A 23524-nucleotide genomic window follows, 5' to 3' on the forward strand; every position below is an offset into this window, starting at 1 on the left:
CCTCGTCAATCTTGTCAACATAAAAGGTGAAGATAACTGTCCATTTGTCATGACTCTAGCAGTAGGGCTTCTATATAAAGCCTTAATCCAACCAATAAAAAAAGGGGCCAAATTTAAATTTCTCCAAAACTTTAAATTAAAAGAAAATCCACTCTAGGCCTTTTCTGCATCCAACAAAATAACCATTAGTAGGTTAGATTCATGCCAAGAAACATTAATTAAAGAAATCAACTTCACAATATTATCTGCCGAATAACTTTTTAATAAAACATGCCTGATCCAAATTAATTAAATCTGGTAAATATTTAGCTAACCTATTAGCCAGAATCTTTGCCACAATTTTATAATAAAGAAATAGGTCTATAAGACACTGCTTTCAATGGGTCCCTATATTTCTTAAGAATAACTATGATAATTGCTTTAGAAAAAGAATCTGGAAAAGAATTAACCTCTGTCGCTGGCTTCAATATATCCATCAATAAAGGGATTAATAAATTCTGAAATACTTTATAAAATTCATAAGTAAGACCATCATCCCCTGGGGACTTCCCACTAGGCATAGATTGAAGTGCATCTATTACTTCTTTAGCAGTAAAAGAAGCATCCAAATCCCTAATATCCTTATTCCTCAAAAAAGGTGTATCTAAAATCAGATTTTTTTAAATTATTAATTTTAGCCTCATCTTCCAATACTTCAGAAGTATTGGATGAGAAGAAGATGGAGGGTTATTGGCATTGTGCAGGGAGGTGGGACTAGAGAGGGGTGTTTGGTTCGGTGCGGACTAGAAGGGCCTAATGGCCTGTTTCCATGCTGTAAATTGTTATGTTATGTTATGTTATGTTATGTATACAAGTTTTAATAAAATTTTCAAAACATCATTAATTTCCTCAGATTTATATGTAATCATTGAATCATATCTAACAGCATTTATTGTTCTAGAAACTTGTTCCATTTTTAACTGCCAAGCTAATACTTTATGAGTTCTTTCCCCTAATCCATAATACCTTTATCTGGTTCTCTGTAATAATTTCTCAAATTTATAAGTTTGTTATGAGTTATATCATAACTTCATATTAACTAAACGTACTTTCTTAATTTCCGTAGAATTTCACTGTAAATCCTTTTCTAAAATCTCTTATCTCCTCCTCCAATCTACTTTCTTTAGATACATGTTGTTTCTTAATTTTAGCAGTATAACTAATAATTTGTCCCCTCAAATAAGCTTTTAAAGCATCCCTAAAACAAATTTAATATCAACTGAATCCATATTTATTTTTTTTAAAAAGCTGTATTTGATCCCTTATAAAATTATAAAATTCAACATTTTTCAACAACAAAGAATTAAATCTCCAATAATAAACATTATCAATTCTCTCTGAACCAGTACAGATTATTAATAACAAAGAATGATCGGACCAAATCCTACTCATTCAGCCTTCAATACCCAGCCTTGTAATTGTGCTGATACTAAAAATAAATCTATTCTAGAATAAGAATCATGTCAAAATGAATAAAATAAAAAATCTTTCTCTTTAGGATTTAACCTTCTCCATATATCTACTAAATTCATATCTTTCATTAGCCATTTTAGTCCTAAGTACAGATTTTGGAGATTTATCTAATAATGGACCCAAAGAGTAATTGAAATAGCCTCCTACCATAATTTTTTCATATGCTTGATTTAAATTAAGAAAAGAATCCAACATAAATTCCTCATCATCTATATTAGGAGCATAAGTATTCATTAAAGTCCAACACTCAGAAAAATGTTTACAATTAATAATTAAAAGTCTACCAACTGACTCAATAACTGATTCCAATTTAAAAGGTAACTTTTTATTAATCAAAATAGCTACTCCTCTTTCTTTCAAATTAAATGAATACGCTATAACTTGTCCAACCCAATCTCTTCTTACTTTCTGATGTTCCTTCTCAGTCAAATGTGTCTCTTGAAAAAAGCAACATCACTTTCAATTTTTTAATGTACGCCAACACTCTTTTTCTCTTAATCGGATTATTAAGCCCTTTAACATTAAAAGTAGCAAAATTTAAATTAGCCATCATTACAAAACATTTCCTCTCCTCTCCATGTAACTATCCAGTCTTTCCTTAAATGTAAGCTATGATCCCGCCTTAACTACATCTGCTGGAAGCTCATTCCACATCCCTACCACCCTTTGCATAAAGAAATTTCCCCTTATGTTCCCCTTATAATTTTCCCCCTTCAATCTTAAACCATGCCCTCTAGTTTGAATCTCCTCCACTCTTAATTGAAAAAGCCTATCCACATTTACTCTATCTGTCCCTTTCAAGTCCCCCCTCAATCTTCTACGCTCCAGAGAAAAAAGCCCTAGTCTGCACAACCTTTCCCTGTAATTCAAACCTTGAAATCCTGTCAACATTCTCGTGAACCTTCTCTGCACTCTCTCTATTTTGTTTATATCTTTCCTATAATTTGGTGACCGAAACTGTACACAGTACTCCAAATTTGGCCTCACCAATGCCTTGTACAATTTCATCATAACCTCCCTACTCTTGAATTCAATACTCCGATTTATGAAGGCCAACATTCCAAATGCCTTCTTCACCACACCATCTACCTGAGTATCAGCCTTGAGGGTACTATTTACCATCACTCCTAAATCTCTTTGTTGCTCTGCACATCTCAATAGCCTACCATTTAATGCATATGACCTCTTTAGATTTGCCTTTCCAAAATGTAACACCTCACACTTATCTGTATTAAATTCCATCAGCCATTTCTCAGCCCACAACACCACCAATCTTTGTCTCATCTGCAAACTTGCTTATCCAATTCTCCACCCCTACTTCCAGATCATTAATATATATAACAAACAATAGTGGACCCAGGACCGATCCCTGAGGAACTCCACTAGTCACCAGCCTCCAATTGGACAAACAATTTTCTACCACTATTACTATGATATGCTTCCTCCAAATCTCTATTAACTTAATCATCATCAATATTAATCAATTGCTGAGATTCCTTCTCTCTCCTTCCAGTCTTCCTTTTCGGAACTAGGACAGTCTGTTGAAGAAACCTTTCTTGACTTTCCACCTGTTTATTATCGGGTAGAGAATTAGCAAATGTAAGAACTTCAGCATCATCACTAAAAAACTGGGATTGAAAGTCTCCATAAAAAACTTTGCCACATCCAACTTAATAGAATATTTTTCCTCCTTGATGTCATCAAAATCATCGATGAGTATTCGTGCTTCCCCTTTGCCTTCCCCTGCCCGGACATGACCGCAGCTCTGAACAACATGTTCACCATTTTCAGATACGTCCACGGTGATAGGGTTTAATTCTTCATGAGTGATGCGCTGCATCAATATTTGCTGTCCAAGGGCATTGCCTCATGCGGGACCACCAGCTATAACCCCAAAGGGAATGTCCAGGTGGAGCGGGAGGCAATACTACTAGCCCTAAAGTCCAAAGGCCTCCCTATTCCCCACTGGCAAGAAGTCCTCCAAGAAGCCCTCCTCGCTAACCAGTCACTTCTTTGTACAGTCAGCAACCAGACACCTCACAAGAGACTCTTTACATTCCCCAGGAGATCGGCATCAGGAACTACCTTACGCACTTGGCTGACATTCCCTGGGCCAGTCCTACTTCTCAAACACGTGAGGACCCATAAGTCCGACCCTCTGGATTGTCCAGGGCGGTGGGGGTAGGGAACTGAGGCCCTGGAGAGCTGGGTGGAGGGCATACCTGCCAGCTGGTTGAGAGGGTCCAGCTGCTCCACGCTAACCCACAGTACGCCTACATGGCATTCCCGGAAGGACACAAGGACACAGTATCCATCCGGGACCTGGCACATGCAGGAGCATCTGGACCCCCCCAACCAGCTGGCAGGTATGCCCTCCACCCAGCTCTCCAGGGCCTCAGTTCCCTACCCCCACCGCCCTGGACAATCCAGCAGCCTACACACAAGCTCCCACCCCTACGGCTTAACCAAGAATCCCAGCTGGGCTAACCGAGATGGAGCAGCCAGAACCGACGGAAACCACAACAGACCCCCATACAGGGACATACTGGTCACAACGCCAAAGGAGGCCGCCAGACAGACTAAACTTATGAGGTCACCTAATCACAACACATCCCTCCCCAGGATTTCTTTTTAAAAAGAGGGGTGAATGTGGTGAAACCACTATAGTATATGTAAATGACATGACCTTTTATGTTTGACCCTGCTCTCATTGGCTGGCTCGTGACTCCTTCCCTTTATCCCCCATAAAGACTGTCCTGCCACAAGCCTGCCCCCAGTTCGAGTCAGGGTCAGGGTGAGCCAGCAACACAAGGAATGCTGTCCATCTCTTGCTAATAAAAGCTTTCAGTTCCAGTAACTTCTTTTTCTTTGGCTTGGCTTCGCGGACGAAGATTTATGGAGGGGGTAAAAGTCCACGTCAGCTGCAGGCTCGTTTGTGGCTGACAAGTCCGATGCGGGACAGGCAGACACGATTGCAGCGGCTGCAGGGGAAAAATGGTTGGTTGGGGTTGGGTGTTGGGTTTTTCCTCCTTTGCCTTTTGTCAGTGAGGTGGGCTCTGCGGTCTTCTTCAAAGGAGGTTGCTGCCCGCCAAACTGTGAGGCGCCAAGATGCACGGTTTGAGGCGATATCAGCCCACTGGCGGTGGTCAATGTGGCAGGCACCAAGAGATTTCTTTAGGCAGTCCTTGTACCTTTTCTTTGGTGCACCTCTGTCACGGTGGCCAGTGGAGATCTCGCCATATAACACGATCTTGGGAAGGCGATGGTCCTCCATTCTGGAGACGTGACCCACCCAGCGCAGCTGGATCTTCAGCAGCGTGGACTCGATACTGTCGACCTCTGCCATCTCGAGTACTTCGACGTTAGGGATGAAAGCGCTCCAATGGATGTTGAGGATGGAGCGGAGACAACGCTGGTGGAAGCGTTCTAGGAGCCGTAGGTGATGCCGGTAGAGGACCCATGATTCAGAGCCGAACAGGAGTGTGGGTATGACAACGGCTCTGTATACGCTTATCTTTGTGAGGTTTTTCAGTTGGTTGTTTTTCCAGACTCTTTTGTGTAGTCTTCCAAAGGCGCTATTTGCCTTGGCGAGTCTGTGGTCTATCTCATTGTCGATCCTTGAATCTGATGATATGGTGCAGCCGAGATAGGTAAACTGGTTGACCGTTCTGAGTTTTGTGTGCCCGATGGAGATGTGGGGGGGCTGGTAGTCATGGTGGGGAGCTGGCTGATGGAGGACCTCAGTTTTCTTCAGGCTGACTTCCAGGCCAAAGTGTTTGGCCTGGAAGTCAGCCTGAAGAAAACTGAGGTCCTCCAGTAACTTCAGTCTTTGCGTAATTGATCATGCATCATTTGCATAAACCACATTGATTCCAGCTTGAAATATTAGGGATAATTCGAAGCATGGAATTTGCTTGTAGATAATGAATTTAACAAGCAAGGTTTTAAACACTGAATTTTCATGGATTTGTGGCTATTCCGTTTTGACATGATCATTTTCCATTTACAGGATACTAAAGAATTCAAAGATATTTTGGATCCAGCCAAATGCCCACAGTATGCTGAACTTGAAGTGGATGTTATGAGGTCACAAAAGGACCAGGTAACACATGGAGTTTCAATTAGACAAATTTCATTTGTTTATCATTCATATTTTTAATCCATTTCTGTGTCAAAATTGTGTCAGTGATGGCTCAGTTAATAGCACTGTGGTAGGTTTAAATACCACACCATAGAATTGTGCACAAAAATCAAGGCTTTCTATCCACAGTGAGCAGTACTGAGAAAGTGTTCCTTTGTTGCAGGTGCAATAGTCATAGAATTTTACAGCACAGAAACAATTTGTCCAAGCAGACCAAGCTTGTTCCATTTGCCAACATTCAGCCCATATCCCTCTAAACCTTGACTGTCTAAATTGTCACCATTGTCTTTGCTTCTACCACCTCCTCTGGCAGTTTGGTCTCTATACCCACTACTCTTTTGTGAAGAAGGTGCCCCTCAGGTTCATTTTAAAACCTTTCCCTGTTCACCTTAAATCTATGCCCTCTAGTTTAAGCTTCCCCTCGCCTGGACAAAAAACTTATCTGTGACATTCATGATTTTATAAACCTTTATAAAATCACCCCTTTGCCTTCTGTGCTTGAGGGAGAAAAGTCCCAGTCTGTCCTTTTAATTCAAGCCTATCAGTCATGATAACATTCTCTTATTTATTCCATTCCATTGGGTTTCTAGTCTTTCTTACCTTTTTGTTTGATATTTACCTTGTTTTATTGACAATGCACTGTTTCAGACTGGATCTTTTTAGGGTTGTAAATTGATTTTGTGCTTTGAATTCAACTCACTGTTTGTCAATGTTTACCTAACAGTTGCCACAGTTTACATTGGATAATTTATTCTTCATACTTTGAAATTTGCCTAAGTTAAATTTCAATTATATTAGCCAAGATTTTGAACTTTATATCAGTTATGTTACAAGCCCAGAGAACTCCAAAACCCAGCAGCAATAGAAATTCACCAAGACAATGGTTACTTAAACAAAAGTTGCTTTTAATTTTTTATAAATATAATAACAGGATCAATCTTATTATTGTTATTAACTTAACCTAACTTAACCCCCTTCTAATTCTAAGTGCACGTGTATGTAATATGTATATGTTCAGGAAAGTTCTCTGTTTCATTTCACTTTTCACTTCTCCAAGTTCACCTGTATCAGGCAATTCTTATTCTGTGCGCAAAATTTAACATTTATGAATCTTCACCAGGCTCTGGTGCTTAAAGTTAAGTGGTTACTGCTCAGGAAGGTTATTGTCTTTCAAAGAGAGATTTGTTGCTCATTGGACACATAGAAACTAATTTTCTCCAATCAGTTATTTCTTTGTCTTGCCGAAGAAAATTGCCCCATCATGGGTTTTCCAAATAATATCCTTTTCTTCCAGGTCACCACAGAGTTCCTCTTGTTTCCCTTTTTTCAGGAGAAACACTCTAGCCAGCCATTTCCTTTTGTAAGGACTACAGGGGTTTTGAACAGGCTGAATTCAGAACTCACAACCCATCTTCAAAAAGGGGTTTTCAACAAGCCTGTCAGCTTGCCATTTTGCAGCCTCAACTGCTACTGTAGAATTGACTTCTCTCTCTCCAAAAGAGAAATCACCTGTTTGTTTATTCTCCTTCTACTGTAGAAACCACATGACTTCTTCCAGGGCTCCAAACCCAATAGTCGAAAGATCTTAGATATGATCAACATTATGTTCCATTTGCACCTCCTTTTGAAGTCCTTTCCAAAGCAGTTCCATTGTCTCTGCAAAGTCACTGGTGACACAATGTCTCACTTAAGCAAAGCTCTTGCATTTTAAATGAGATGTCTTTTGTGAAGTGTTATTCTGTTTGTGAAGTATTACCTACACTAACACCCCCCCCCCACAATCTATCTCTTTTAAAGACATATTATCCATAACTATTCTAACTTATCCTGTAACAGTTATTACTAAAAACCCTGAAGACGTTGAAATGGTGATTCCTTCCATAGTTTCTCTATTTATCACATCAGAATGTGTTTGTTAAATCACAAAAACTACTTACATAATTTTTTTAAGGTTTCAAAATTTTGTACAGCTGTTCATGTGGTACATTGTTCCAAATCAGGGGTCATTCAATACTAAAGATCAATAATCAAATTAACTTTGGAGCCAGCTAACCAGGTTATTACTGGAAACTCAACAGCTGAGTCATATTTTGTAAGATAACCTTGACCCAGAATTTATGACTTTCCTTAGAGATTACTATCTATAATTGTCCTTGGTTACTTCAGTTCATTTCAGTTTTATTTGGTTTCTCCTTGTGAATATATTGAAGCTTTACATGAAAATATTAAATTGGTTAATATTTGGTATATTTGTTGTAGTTAGTATTTAATAAATGTTTTCCATAATATTCTTAATGGTACATTTTGTGATCTCTGCCAATGCTAATCTAAGACACTCACACAAAATAAACAACAAGTATCTATAGATGTATTTGGGCAAATGTTCATCTTGTGCTGTTTCCAGGTTAGCAATTCAGTTGTACAATTTTATGGAAAAATAATTATTTTTAAACTCTTTTTATTTTATCCAAACTATTCTTGCCCTCTACATGAATATATTTGTTTCTCCTCTGCTTACCTGTGACGTTTAACTTATAAGATAAGGAAAATAATTATCTTAATTGGGTGTTATAAATAGGTATAATAAATCTTCCTCATAACCATTAGTAACCTTTCAAATTATTGCTAAGAAATCTTTTCCTTGTACTCATGACATTTTTGTACATTTAAATATACCTTAAATCTACAAGAATCACATTTTAAAACCAGATTCACCAAAATTCCAATCCAAGATATAAATCTTAAAAAGTAGCGAGCAGAAATTGCAATTTTCTGTTTCCATAGCAGACATTAGTAAGTAAATTAACTCCTTGGAGCCTTCCATATCAAAGCATTTGATTTTTGGGTAGTTTAAGGTATGCTGGTAAAACAAGATTTAGCCTTGATGGAAGATCAATTTTTAAGAATTTCTTCAGAGCGAAGCTCTTTACCAATGTAGCATATAGAAACTGTTTCTTCATTCTTACCTGTAAAATCTATAATCATGCAATTGTGATTTTAAGTCTGACAGGTCGAAATGCAACTATACTAAATGCCAATTTCAGATTGTCAGTTATTAATAGATAAGCTCGAGCATTATAAGTGCAGAGTCCAAAGGTGAAGACGAGACCTTGGGAAGTCATGTTTTCAAAACATTTAAATATTTTATAAGCATTGATTTAAGTTTATGATATAAAATATTTTCTTGGAGTTACCAGACCATTTTTTAAGCAAACCTTATGTCTTAATTGACCTGAAGAGTATCTATTTCTGCTTGATATCTGGGTAAATAATACTGAGTCCCAGAATTATTGGAAAACCCTCATTCTTTACACTAGTGAGTAGAATGTGTCAAGTGCTGCCTCAAACCCCTTAAAAGTTAATTAAATTAAAACTGTAAATTTTAAAAGTTAGGTTTCTTGGCCAAGTAATTCAACCATCTGCCTGGTTGATTAAAACATTAATTTACTGTATACTTGCTTATGGTTTATAAGTAATAACTATATTTTTTGAGAATTACTGGATTATTTAAATTCCCTTGCAACCGCTGCAACCGTGTCTGCCTGTCCCACATCGGACTTGACAGCCGCAAACGAGCCTGCAGCTGACGTGGACATTACCCCTCCATAAATCTTCGTCCGCGAAGCCAAGCCAAAGAACAGGTCAAGTACCCCTTATCCAAAGATGCAAAAATCAATTTTTTTTTAATGCCATCGTGATGTCACAAGTGGGAAAAAAATTCAACACCTGACTTGTTAGCATCAGTTTGATTGCAATAACAGTTTTAAAAAACTAAAATCTTTGCTTCTGGATGGGAGAATGCTAAACAAAGTTGGGTCCAAGTCTTCAGCATTGACTGCAGCCCAAGGTGGCAACAGCGACTCCATTCTCAACATCGGGTGTGGTGCCATTGCCTTGGGCTCCTGGGCAGGAGTGGACCTCAGGCTCCTGGGCAGGAACAGGGATCCTAGTTGGGGACCAGCGGTAGCGGTGGGGAGGAGTTGGGTTCCGGTGGCCGCATTGGGGAAGTGGTCTTATTTTGTAAGCAGAGATCAAGTGTTTCTTTTTTGGTAAGTACTAAACATTATTTTCTGTAACTTTTCCACTTGTAGCATCATGTCGGTGCTCAAAAAGCCTGCTGCTGTTTGTTATTGCTGTTTAACCACTAGTACGGGTATTCTACTGAGGCTATAGTGCTGCTAGTTACATTGCTCCAAAATCTGGAAAAAAAAACAAAAACCAAAAAACATCTGGTCCCAAGCATTTTGGATAAGGGGTACTCAACCTGTATAAACATTGGTCTTTGATGAGCCTGCAACTAAAATTTTCTATTTTTGTTTTTTCTCTTTATCCTTTCAGGAACTTCAGCAATATAAAAGAAATTCTTCCAAATTATGGAAAGAAATGGAATTCGACACATATGGGAGATGATTGGAACATAAGTAGTGTGTTTTTAATTTCAAAAGTTAATAACTTGTAATTCAAAATTAACCTTTTAGCATTTATCTACAAAAGGCATCAAAGTTGCATTATGATTTTTTTTCATATTAATGTATTGCACATTTCAGTTCTATTTCAGTGAGTTAACTTTTGCTTTCCCATTCAATATATAGTGTCTAATAAAGAATTTTGTATGAAATAATGAATTCTGTACATAGTATATATTTGTTATATTTTTTAACTCAACTCAGTAGAAAGGATGAAAACTAAATTTGTACTAGAACAAGATGTAACGTACCTACTTGTCTGTTTCACAACCAAATAAATCCTGTTAAGTTTTGAAATTTATTGGAGATGATGCAGAATTTTTGAGCTATCCTGTTATTCCATTCTATCCTCAGCTAGCATTTACAAATGTGAACATCAGGAAAAAAATCCAAATGGTTTGACATCAAACATTCCTATTCACTATACAATGTAGAGATGGCACAAACAAAAGGGAAGAATGTGTCCATCATATTATCACAGGGGTAATTTCAAGGCTGGGTGGAAAAAAGACGGGTGAGCCAGTGGCAGATTAACCATTAGACTGAGTAGGCTGAAGCCTAGGGGCCCAGAAGGTAAGGGGGCCCATCATAACCGTCACAGGGGTTCAGTGCTGATAAGCAGAATTCTTAACATGGGGCACAGCAAGAGAGGTCAGTTTTTTTTTACCCACAATGCAAAACAGTGCAGAAACTGTTCCATCTTACCCGCCTTAAAACGAATACACGAACTGCAACTAAATCATGCGATCTCCCATGATGACATCATCACGCACAGCACCCACTCACTCATCCCCGCTCCCCATGTTCCACCAATGCTCGACTTCTACTTGCCTCCAGGCCAATTGCCAGCAGGTGTCCCATCTCCCCTTAAGATTCGGCATCGAAAACTGCCAATCATGCTCCCTCGCACCAGCACGCTGGGCACCCTGAGGGGGAGATGGAGGGGCACCGCGCTTCTTTTGCAAAGTAAAAATGTAGAAATGCTGGAGGAACTCAGCATGTCTCGCAGCATCCACAGGAGGTAAAAACTTGTAACTGTTATTATATATCTGTGGAGCTGAGGTTTACTTTTTTTAAAAAAGGCTTTCCTGTTACGGGCCCAGAGGACCCCAAAACCCAGCAGCAATAAAAATTCACCAAGACAAATGGTTACTTACACAAAAGTTGTTTTAATTATCTTTAAACATACCCACACTCCTGTTCGGCTCCGAATCATGGGTCCTTTACCGGTATCACCTACGGTTCCTAGAACGCTTCCACCAGCATTGTCTCCTCTCCATCCTCAACATTTATTGGAGCGACTTCATCTCCAACATCGAAGTGCTCAAGATGGCAGAGGCCGACAGCATCAAATCCACGCTGCTGAAGATCAAACTGTGCTGGGTACGTCACGTCTCCAGAATGGAGGACCATCGCCTTCCCAAGATCGTGCTATATGGCGAGCTCTCCACTGGTCACCGAGACAGAGGTGCACTAAAGAAGAGGTACAAGGACTGCCTAAAGAAATCTCTTGGTGCCTGCCACATTGACCACCACCAGTGGGCTGATATCGCCTCAAACCGTGCATCTTGGCGCTTCACAGTTCGGCGGGCAGCAACCACCTTTGAAGAAGACCGCAGAGCCCAGCTCACTGTCAAAAGGCAAAGGAGGAAAAACCCAACAACCAACCCCAACAAACCAATTTTCCCTTGCAACCGATGCAACCGTGTCTGCCTGTCCCGCATCGGACTCGTCAGCCACAAACGAGCCTGCAGCTGACATGGACATATATCTTCGTCCGTGAAGCCAAGCCAAAGAACAGGTCAAGTACCCCTTATCCAAAGATGCAAAAATCAATTTTTTTTTAATGCCATCGTGATGTCACAAGTGGGAAAAAAATTCAACACCTGACTTGTTAGCATCAGTTTGATTGCAATAACAGTTTTAAAAAACTAAAATCTTTGCTTCTGGATGGGAGAATGCTAAACAAAGTTGGGTCCAAGTCTTCAGCATTGACTGCAGCCCAAGGTGGCAACAGCGACTCCATTCTCAACATCGGGTGTGGTGCCATTGCCTTGGGCTCCTGGGCAGGAGTGGACCTCAGGCTCCTGGGCAGGAACAGGGATCCTAGTTGGGGACCAGCGGTAGCGGTGGGGAGGAGTTGGGTTCCGGTGGCCGCATTGGGGAAGTGGTCTTATTTTGTAAGCAGAGATCAAGTGTTTCTTTTTTGGTAAGTACTAAACATTATTTTCTGTAACTTTTCCACTTGTAGCATCATGTCGGTGCTCAAAAAGCCTGCTGCTGTTTGTTATTGCTGTTTAACCACTAGTACGGGTATTCTACTGAGGCTATAGTGCTGCTAGTTACATTGCTCCAAAATCTGGAAAAAAAAACAAAAACCAAAAAACATCTGGTCCCAAGCATTTTGGATAAGGGGTACTCAACCTGTATAAACATTGGTCTTTGATGAGCCTGCAACTAAAATTTTCTATTTTTGTTTTATCTCTTTATCCTTTCAGGAACTTCAGCAATATAAAAGAAATTCTTCCAAATTATGGAAAGAAATGGAATTCGACACATATGGGAGATGATTGGAACATAAGTAGTGTGTTTTTAATTTCAAAAGTTAATAACTTGTAATTCAAAATTAACCTTTTAGCATTTATCTACAAAAGGCATCAAAGTTGCATTATGATTTTTTTTCATATTAATGTATTGCACATTTCAGTTCTATTTCAGTGAGTTAACTTTTGCTTTCCCATTCAATATATAGTGTCTAATAAAGAATTTTGTATGAAATAATGAATTCTGTACATAGTATATATTTGTTATATTTTTTAACTCAACTCAGTAGAAAGGATGAAAACTAAATTTGTACTAGAACAAGATGTAACGTACCTACTTGTCTGTTTCACAACCAAATAAATCCTGTTAAGTTTTGAAATTTATTGGAGATGATGCAGAATTTTTGAGCTATCCTGTTATTCCATTCTATCCTCAGCTAGCATTTACAAATGTGAACATCAGGAAAAAAATCCAAATGGTTTGACATCAAACATTCCTATTCACTATACAATGTAGAGATGGCACAAACAAAAGGGAAGAATGTGTCCATCATATTATCACAGGGGTAATTTCAAGGCTGGGTGGAAAAAAGACGGGTGAGCCAGTGGCAGATTAACCATTAGACTGAGTAGGCTGAAGTCTAGGGGCCCAGAAGGTAAGGGGGCCCATCATAACCGTCACAGGGGTTCAGTGCTGATAAGCAGAATTCTTAACATGGGGCACAGCAAGAGAGGTCAGTTTTTTTTTACCCACAATGCAAAACAGTGCAGAAACTGTTCCATCTTACCCGCCTTAAAACGAATACACGAACTGCAACTAAATCATGCGATCTCCCATGATGACATCATCACGCACAGCACCCACTCACTCATCCCCGCTCCCCATGTTCCACCAATGCTCGACTTCTACTTGCCTCCAGGCCAATTGCCAGCAGGTGTCCCATCTCCCCTTAAGATTCGGCATCGAAAACTGCCAATCATGCTCCCTCGCACCAGCACGCTGGGCACCCTGAGGGGGAGATGGAGGGGCACCGCGCTTCTTTTGCAAAGTAAAAATGTAGAAATGCTGGAGGAACTCAGCATGTCTCGCAGCATCCACAGGAGGTAAAAACTTGTAACTGTTATTATATATCTGTGGAGCTGAGGTTTACTTTTTTTAAAAAAGGCTTTCCTGTTACGGGCCCAGAGGACCCCAAAACCCAGCAGCAATAAAAATTCACCAAGACAAATGGTTACTTACACAAAAGTTGTTTTAATTATCTTTAAACATACCCACACTCCTGTTCGGCTCCGAATCATGGGTCCTTTACCGGTATCACCTACGGTTCCTAGAACGCTTCCACCAGCATTGTCTCCTCTCCATCCTCAACATTTATTGGAGCGACTTCATCTCCAACATCGAAGTGCTCAAGATGGCAGAGGCCGACAGCATCAAATCCACGCTGCTGAAGATCAAACTGTGCTGGGTACGTCACGTCTCCAGAATGGAGGACCATCGCCTTCCCAAGATCGTGCTATATGGCGAGCTCTCCACTGGTCACCGAGACAGAGGTGCACTAAAGAAGAGGTACAAGGACTGCCTAAAGAAATCTCTTGGTGCCTGCCACATTGACCACCACCAGTGGGCTGATATCGCCTCAAACCGTGCATCTTGGCGCTTCACAGTTCGGCGGGCAGCAACCACCTTTGAAGAAGACCGCAGAGCCCAGCTCACTGTCAAAAGGCAAAGGAGGAAAAACCCAACAACCAACCCCAACAAACCAATTTTCCCTTGCAACCGATGCAACCGTGTCTGCCTGTCCCGCATCGGACTCGTCAGCCACAAACGAGCCTGCAGCTGACATGGACATATATCTTCGTCCGTGAAGCCAAGCCAAAGAGAAAGAAACATAAAAATAAGATAAAACTTTAACATATTATTATTAACTTAGCCCCCTTCTAATTCTAAACGCATGTGTATGTAATGTGTATATGTTCAGGAAAGTTATTTGATTCACAGTCCAATCTCACTTCTCCAAGTTCACTGGTATCAGGCAATTCTTATACTGTGCACAAAATTCAATATTTTATGAATCTCCACCAGACTCTGGTGCTTAAAGTTAAATGGTTACCGCTCAGGAAGGTTCTTGTTGATTTCAGAGAGAGAAATTCATTGCTCATTGGACACACACAAGCTGATTTACTTCCACAGTCACTTCAGTGTCTTGCTGAAGAAACTTTCCCCATCATGGGGCAAATCACCACAGAGTTCCTCATGTTTCCCTTATTTCAGGTGAAACACTCTAGCCAGCCATTTTATTTTGTAAGGACCTCAAAGGTTTTTCAACAGGATGAACTCAGAACTCACAACCCATCTTCAAAATGGGGTTTTCAACCAAGCTTGTCATATTGCAGACTCAAAAGCCACTGCAGAACTGAATTCTCTCTCTCTCTTTCTCGCCAAAGAATTTCACGTTTCTCTCTCTCTCTCTCTCTCTCTCTCTCTCTCTCTCTCTGCTTGCAAAGCCGCATGACCCCCAAGGCTCCAGACCCTATCTTTGAAAGATCTTATCAGCCTCGAACCCAGACTCTCCCATTTGCACCTGCTTTTGAAATTCCTTAGCAAAGCAATTTCATTATCTTGGCAAAGGTACAGGTGCCTGAATGTCCAGCTTGAGCAAAGCTTTTGCATTTTAACACTTCACAAAAGAGATCTCATTTAATGTCTGTTTGTGAAGCGACCTACTGTCTAAACCCCCACAATCTATCCCTTTTAAAAACATATTTATATGTAATGTATGATATAACCCATCACACTCCCTTCTGTGTTATTTTGTATCAAGACTTTTTTTTAGAATTGATTTTATTTATCCTTTTGTAACTAACAGACTTTTCAAATTATTCGGGGTTAGCAGACGGCTTCTATACAGTAAAGTTTTGTTTAATTTAATGAAGTTTGGTGCTAGTCATTTTGGTGCTAACAGGCTACAACAATTCATTCACTTAGATAGAAATAGAAAAATTTCTAGAACAAGTTACGGGAGTTAAATTTCCACAAGATCAAATATTTTTTTCTTATTAGGTAATATTTTGGTGAATATTTTCCAAAAGGAATTTGTAAAAATTGTGTTAGTAGTTGCAATAAAAATGTATAGCAGTGACATGGAAATCAGATTCCCATTAAGGAAAGAAAAGATGGCATGTGGAAATACATAGTTGTATACCTGTTGAGAAAATTATATACAATCTAAGGAATTAATATGCCCAAATTGTAGGTATTAATTTATAAAGGACTTTCCCAGAACCTCATGAAACCTTGCTAACTCCTTGGGATAAATAAATGATGACATTGAGAAGGCAAAGTTGTGTGAATTCTGATGATATTTTTGTAACCAAGTTTGTTTTTCTTTTTTCTTAACTTTTCTGCATTTTTATTTCTGTCTTTTTTTTTCTTCCTTTTGCTTTTTCTTCCTTGGGGGTTATTATATGGGGGAAGGAGGTTTGTGGAATTCATTGGGGCATAGTATGTAGCATTTACAATTGATTTGAAATATATAATTGTTATTTTCTGAATTTGGATATTAATTCATATACGGAAATATAATAAAATATGCAAAAAAACAATTTATTCATTTATTATATGAAGCAGTGCTTCAGGCTGCACGGAGGAAGTGGTCGTGTGATGGAATAGTGGCTAGTTAGGGAACACCGGGCCTCCACAGAGAAAGTTGAAAAAAAAGGTAGAAAAACAAGGCAGAAAAGTAAAACATAAAAAAGTTGAAGCTAAAAAGTGTAAGAAGAACCTGAGGATGGCACCAAAGAAGGGAAAGACTACAGTGGCAAGCAGAGGTGAAGAAATCACCAGAAAAAAAAGAGGAAGGCCTTACCGGAATCCGTGAACAGGGAGCTCTCACAAAGAGGATGGCCCAAGCTGTGAAGCCGGTGATCAGGTAGCTTGGTGGTGAATTTCCCTAGGGCGGTCTGGAAAGTTGGTTTGCGGAGCCTGAAAAAGAAATGCCAGCGCGCATGAGGAGTCACGATTGCGCAGTACGTATACTAAAGAGGACATTGAAGGGAATGGATGCTGACAGCAAGACGCTGACTTTGTAATAGGGAGAAGCTGCGGAAAAGATAACGATAGAATGAGATCAACGTGGAGCCAAGAAATGGAGCAAGAGGAAAACGGGGGCTAGACTTGAATTCTCTGCTCTCTCCGATAAAGTTTTTAATAAGAGTTAAGAAGCCTGAATTGATTGCAAGAAAATAGAAGAGGAAGCTATCGGAAGACCTTCAGAACAATTAACAATGCCTCCTAAGAAAGATAAACCGAAGAGTTTAAACAAGAAAAACAAGCTGATAAAGAAGAGAGGCCTATCTCGAAGAAGGAACCTGGAGCTCTCAGGAAGGCTGGGGATTGGTGTACAGGGTCTCCCCTGACAATGGCCAACTGCCACGGGTGAAGAAATGACACTGCGCATATAAATGTGGAAATGTCAACATCATTAGGAGTCGCGCATACGCAGAGCACAAAAAAAAGGAGCCAATTTTTAAAAAAAGACTCAAGAAACCTCCAGCTCCAGTGATGAAGAAGAGGAGCAGGAAGAAGGAGGAATGTACATTGAACAGAGAGTTTGGGCCAAAAAACAGGAGAAAAAGGAGTCTTATATATCTACAACTGAAATGAAGACGTATATGGATTATTTCCAGCAAACTTTGTTACAGTTAACAGTGGAAGTTAAAAAGTGTAATGAGGGAATAATTGAAAATAAGGGTTCGACAAAGAAGGTGGAGAGAATGTTGTCTCAAATCAAACAAAAATGATGGATGCAAAAATTAAAGGTAATGAAATCAAAATTCGGCATGTTAAAGAGCAAATGAAGAAGATTCAAGCTGAGGCGGCCGCAACTAAAGAACAATTAACACAAAAAAATTGATAGGTTAGAAAATTTTAGTAAAAGAAATAATATAAAAATTGTTGGACTTAAGGAAGGCGACAAAGAGATTTTTACAACGTTGGATTCCGCAAATTTTGGGGGTAACTGAATTTCAAGGAGATAAAACCATATAACAATTACAGCACAGAAATAGGCCAATTTGGCCCTTCTAGTCCACACTGATCCAATTACCCTCCTCTAAGAAGGGAAATAGCAGAGGCTCTGGCAGTAATTTTCCAAATGTCATTAGATATGGGGATAGTGCCGGAGGATTGGCGCATTGCGCATGTGGTTCCGTTATTTAAAAAGGGTTCAAGGAGGAAGCCTGGCAACTATCGGCCTGTAAGTTTGACGTCTGTGGTAGGTAAATTAATGGAGAAAATTCTTAGAGATAGTACTTATAAACATCTGGATAGACAGGGTCTGATCAAGAGCACTCAACATGGATTTGTGGGAGGAAGGTCATGTTTGACCAATCTGATTGAATTTTTTGAAGAGGTGACTAGGAATGTGGATGAGGGTAGCGCAGTGGATGTTGTCTATATGGACTTCAGTAAGGCCTTCGATAAGGTACCACATGGAAGGTTAGTTAGGAAGGTGCAGTCTTTAGGTATAAATTTTGAGATAGTCAAATGGATTGAACATTGGCTGAAAGGGAGAGGCCAGAGAGTGGTAGTGGATAATTGTCTGTCAGGTTGGAGGCCGGTGACCAGTGGTGTGCCTCAAGTATCTGTATTGGGCCCATTGTTGTTCGTTATATACATTAATGATCTAGATGATGGGGTGGTAAATTGGATTAGTAAATATGCAGACGATACTAAGATAGGTGGAATAGTGGATAATGAAGAAGGTTTTCAAGGATTGAAGAGGGATTTGGGCTGCTTAGAAAAGTGGGCTGAAAAATGGCAGATGGAATTTAATGCTGATAAGTGTGAGGTGCTTCATTTTGGTAAGAAGAATCAGAACAGGACATACGTGGTAAATGGGAGAGCATTGATGAATACAGAAGAGCAGAAAGATTTAGGAGTAACGGTACATCGTTCCCTGAAGGTAGAAACTCACGTGAATAGGGTGGTGAAGAAGGCTTTTAGTATGCTGGCCTTTATCAATCATTGCATGGAATATAGGAGTTGGGAGGTGATTTTGAGACTATATACGACGTTGGTGCGGCCTAATTTGGAGTTCTATGTGCAGTTCTGGTCGCCTAATTATAGGAAGGATATAAACAGAGTGGAGAGAGTGCAGAGAAGGTTTACCAGAATGTTACCTGGGTTTAAGCATCTAGAGTATAGGGAGAGATTGGACAGATTAGGTCTTTATTCTTTGGAGCGTAGAAGGTTGAGAGGGGATTTGATAGAAGTATTTAAGATTATGAAAGGGATAGACAGAGTGGATGTGGATAGACTATTTCCGTTAAGAGGAGGAAAGATTAAAACAAGAGGACATGAGTTAAGAATTAAGGGGCAGAGGTTTAGAGGTAACATGAGGGGAAACTTCTTTACTCAGAGAGTGGTAGACGTGTGGAATGAGCTTCCGGGAGAAATAGTGGCGGCGGAGTCAATTGTATTATTTAAGAAAAGGTTGGACAGTTATATGGATGAGAAGAAGATGGAGGGTTATGGGCATTGTGCAGGGAGGTGGGACTAGAGAGGGGTGTTTGGTTCGGTGCGGACTAGAAGGGCCTAATGGCCTGTTTCCGTGCTGTAAATTGTTATGTTATGTTATGTTAATCCCACTTTCCAGCACTCTGCCCATATCCCTCCATCCCCTCTTATCCAACTCTTTCTTAAATGACAAAATTGACCCTGCCTCCACCACCTTTCCCGGAAGCCCATTCCACACAGTAACCACTCTCTGAGTAAAGAAGTTCCCCCTCATGTTACTCCTAAACCTTTGCCCGTCAACTCTCAACCTATGACCTCTTGTATCCATTTCTCCTACTCTCAATGGGAAAAGCCTTTCCACATCAACTCTATCCCGCTCATTATCTTAAACACCTCTATCAAATCCCCTCCCAGCCTTCTATGTTCCAAGGAATAAAGCCCTAATTTGCTCAATCTTTCCTTGTATTCCAGATGCTGAAACCCAAGCCACATTTATGTAAATCTTCTCTGCTATCTCTCTCTATCTTGTTAATATCCTTCCTATAAATCGGTGACCAAAACTCCACACAGTACTCTAAATTTGGCCTCACCAATGCCTTGTACAGTTTCATCATTACTTCCCAACTCCTATATTCTATGCACTGATTTATATAGACAAGCATACTAAAGGCCTTCTTCACCACCCTATCCACATGCGCTCCTAACTTCATGGAACAATGCACCGTTATTCCTAGATTTTTCTGCTCCACTGCATTCTTCAATGCCCTCCCATTTACCACATATGTCTTGCTTTGATTATTCTTTCCAAAATGAAGCACCTCACACTTATCAGCATTAAACTCTGTCTACCATCTTTCTGCCCACTCCTCTAAGCAGTTTAAATCCCTCTGCAATCTTTGAAAATCCTCTTCATCATCCACAATTCCCCCTATTTTTGTATCATCTGCATATTTACTAATCCAATTTACCGCCCCATCCTCCAGATCATTAATATATATGACAAACAGCAATGGTCCCAATACCGAACCCTGAGGTACACCGCTTGTCACTGGCCTCCATCCTGACAAACAATTATCTACTACTACTCTCTGGCACCCTCCTTCCAGCCACTGTTGAATCCATTTGACTATCTCCAAATTAATACCCAAGGACTTAGCCTTTCTAACTAACCTCCCATGTGGAACCTTATCGAAGGCCTTTCTGAAGTCCATATAGACAACATCCACTGCTCCACCCTCATCAACATTCCTAGTCACCTCTTCAAAAAATTCAACAAGATTGGTCAAACACGACCTTCCACGCACCAATCCGTGTTGAGTGTCCCTGATCAGACCCTGTCCCTCCATATACTATGTCTAAGAACGCTTTCTATCCAATATTGTGATGGAACGAGCTCATTGAGCTCTAAGTCACAGCCAGATAAGAAGACATGTTCAATTCTGGTCAAGTTGCTTCAATATGAAGTGAGGAAGAAGATTTTGGAACTGGCTGCGAAGCCAGTGAAGGAGAAACAATCGCCATTGATTTATAATGATAACAAGATTTTCTTTTACCCTGATATAAGTTTTGATTTGTTTAAAAAAAGAAAAGAATTTAATGCTGTTAAAAATGTACTATCGAAAAAAGGTTACACTTTTGTCTTAAGAATTTAACACTTTAGAAGCAGTGTTAAAAGTTTTTGTTCCTGAGGGTAAAAATAGATTTTTTTACTGAATCCAATGAAACAAAAATGTTTGCAGATTCGTTGCCTGAGAAAATGAGATGAGAACTGGGAGATATTTGAAGAGAGAGAGGAAGTGGAAAGATTGCAGTTGGGGAAGTATAATAAAATGATAAAACTTTTAGGAGGAGAGAGAATTGATCTGTGTAAAAAATGAATTGATCATTGTAAATTTGAGTAGATTTCAGACATAAGAGAGAGTAAAATTTCAGGGGAATTAGGTGAGAATATGAGTTAGGTGAGAGTATGTGCCTGGCCTCCACAGAATCTAGTGGGCAGGTGTTGTTTTTGATCACATCTCCTATAGATCAGGGGTATACAGATGCAATTTGTGGGGGGGGGGGGCGGTTAGGGTTTCTGTTCTTTTCTTTGTTTCCTTTTTTTCTCTTTAATACACCTAAATTTAATAATTGTATGTAGGAGGAGTGGAGATGGAAAGATGGATGGTTATTGAATTTTATGAAAGTTTAGATGGTTGATAAATTGAATTTAATTAGTATTAATATTAATGGGATTCAGAATCAAATAAAGCTGAAAATATTATTAGTTTATATGAAAAATATTAAAACATAGCTTTTTTTACAGGAAAGACATTCAAAGGAAAAAGAACATCAAAAATTAAAAAGAGATTGGGTATGAACAGTAATCGCATCATCTTTTAATTCCAAGGATAGAGGTACAGCAATATTAATTAATAAAAATTTACCAGTTAAAATATTGGATATTAATATAGATGTAGCAGGGAGATATGTTATGTGAATTGTCAGATTTATTCAGAACAATGGATCTTAATGAATGTATATGCACCAAATGTAGATGATGGCAAATTTAAGCAAGATGTCTTTATGAATTTATCAAATGCCAAGGGAAAAGTTATATTGGGAGGGGATTTTAATTTTGCTTTAGACCCTAAATTAGATAGATCGGGAGATAGAATGATGAAAAATAAGGTAGCAAAAATGGTAACAGATTTGATGAAAGATATGGATTTAGTGGATCTATGGAGAAAAATCCACCCATTTTCACAGATAGATAAGTTTTTAATTTCTGCACAACTTCAAAATAGAGTACAAAGAATGAAATATCAAGTCCGGTTTTATCAGATCATTCACCTTTAATTTTGTCTATTTCATTGGAAGAAGAACAAAAGGTAGGTTATAGATGGAGGTTAAATACTATTTTCTCGAAGAAAAGGGAATTTTGTGTTTTTATGAGGCAACAGATAACTTTTTTTAGATACTAATAAGGATTCAGTTGCGAGTAAGTTTGTATTCTGGGATTCAATAAAGGTTTATGTGAGAGGTCAAATAATAAGTTATACCAAAAATAAAGAAAGAATATATGAAAGAATGAACTCAAGTAGATAAATAAATAATGAAATTGAAGGAAATTCAAGTACATAAAAATGAGAAGAGAAAATTGTTAGAGTTGAAGAAATTTAGACTTAATGCCGTACAGACTTCTAGAGTAGAGAGAGATATAATGAGAAGACAACAAAAATATTACAAATTGGGTGAAAGAGCCCATAAAGTTTTAGCATGGCAATTAAAAGCTGAATAGATTTCTAGAACAATAATTGCAACTAAGAAATTATCAGGACAGATAACTTACAAATGCAGGAAATAAATAATCATTTTAAAGTCTTATGCTAAACTTTAACATTCAGAGTCTAAATGAGATGATAATAAAGTAAGAGATTATTGTAGACAAATTACCGGTGTTAAAGGAGGACAAAAAGGTAAGACTGTCTGAGAATTTTTCAGAAAAAGAAATTTATGAGATTCTAATGTCTCTAGAGAATAGTATGGCACCAGATGAAGACAGTTTCCCACTAGAATTTTATGAAGGGTTTAAGGAGCTATTAATACCTGTATTGATGGAGGCATTAGGTCAAATGAAAGAGGTTTGTGATCTACCTGAATCTTTTAAAACATCATTAATAACTGTAATTCCAAAAAAATGAAAGGTTGTTTATGTTTACAACCTTCTTCATATAGACCTATATCATTATTGAATACAGACTATAAAATTGTATCAAAATTGTTAGCTAATAGGCTGGTTTAATTTTTGCCAAAATTAATAAATTTTGATCAAATTGGTTTTATTAAAAATAGAAAAGCAGCAGGTAACAATTAAAGTTTTGTTTTGGAATTCCAAAAGCATTGTATGATCAACCAAAAGCAAAAGTGATTACGAATAAACAAATCTCACAACCCTTTTTGCTTGAAAGGTCTTCGAGACAAGGTTGTCCATTATCACCCTTTTTGTTTGCATTAGTGATTGAACCATTGGCAGAAGTAATTAGAACTGATAATGATATTAAAGTATTTGAAGTAGATAATAAAGAATATAAAATTAGTTTATTTGCTGATGATGTTATAGTATATTTAACAAGACCAGAAATTTTTTTTAAAATAAGTTGAATGAGAGATTAAAAAAGTATGGGTTAATATCGGGTTATAAAGTGAATGTTGATCAAAGTTAATTAATGCCTTTAATATGGATTACTCTCAATGTAAAAGATTGACAAAATTTAAATGGCAAAATGAAGCAATTAAATACTTAGGAATTAAAATTAGTAGAAATATAAGTAATTTGTTTAAACTAAATTATTTATCATTGTTT

General features: G+C 38.6%; 1 protein-coding gene and 1 long non-coding RNA gene across 4 annotated transcripts in view; both read left to right on the forward strand.

Moving 5' to 3' along the window:
* Positions 1 to 10420, forward strand: part of dync2li1 (dynein, cytoplasmic 2, light intermediate chain 1) — an 82872-nt gene extending 72452 nt beyond the window's left edge. For both annotated transcript variants that reach the window (XM_069931055.1, XM_069931056.1), the window contains 2 exons: positions 5522 to 5614; positions 9992 to 10420. In XM_069931055.1, coding sequence (XP_069787156.1) covers positions 5522 to 5614; positions 9992 to 10063 — 165 coding nt within the window. In that variant the 3' untranslated portion in view covers positions 10064 to 10420. The remainder of the gene's footprint in view (positions 1 to 5521; positions 5615 to 9991) is intronic.
* Positions 10421 to 11571: 1151 nt separating this feature from the next.
* The window catches only part of LOC138760461 (uncharacterized), a 34400-nt gene continuing 22447 nt past the window's right edge, over positions 11572 to 23524 (forward strand). The window contains exons 1-2 of one of the 2 annotated variants that reach the window (XR_011355622.1): positions 11572 to 12703; positions 21485 to 21575. This is a non-coding gene — a long non-coding RNA (uncharacterized lncRNA). The remainder of the gene's footprint in view (positions 12704 to 21484; positions 21576 to 23524) is intronic. The other variant, XR_011355623.1, reaches the window with a different exon arrangement.

The sequence above is a fragment of the Narcine bancroftii genome, chromosome 4, assembly GCF_036971445.1.
Source record: "Narcine bancroftii isolate sNarBan1 chromosome 4, sNarBan1.hap1, whole genome shotgun sequence".
NCBI lineage: Eukaryota > Metazoa > Chordata > Chondrichthyes > Torpediniformes > Narcinidae > Narcine > Narcine bancroftii.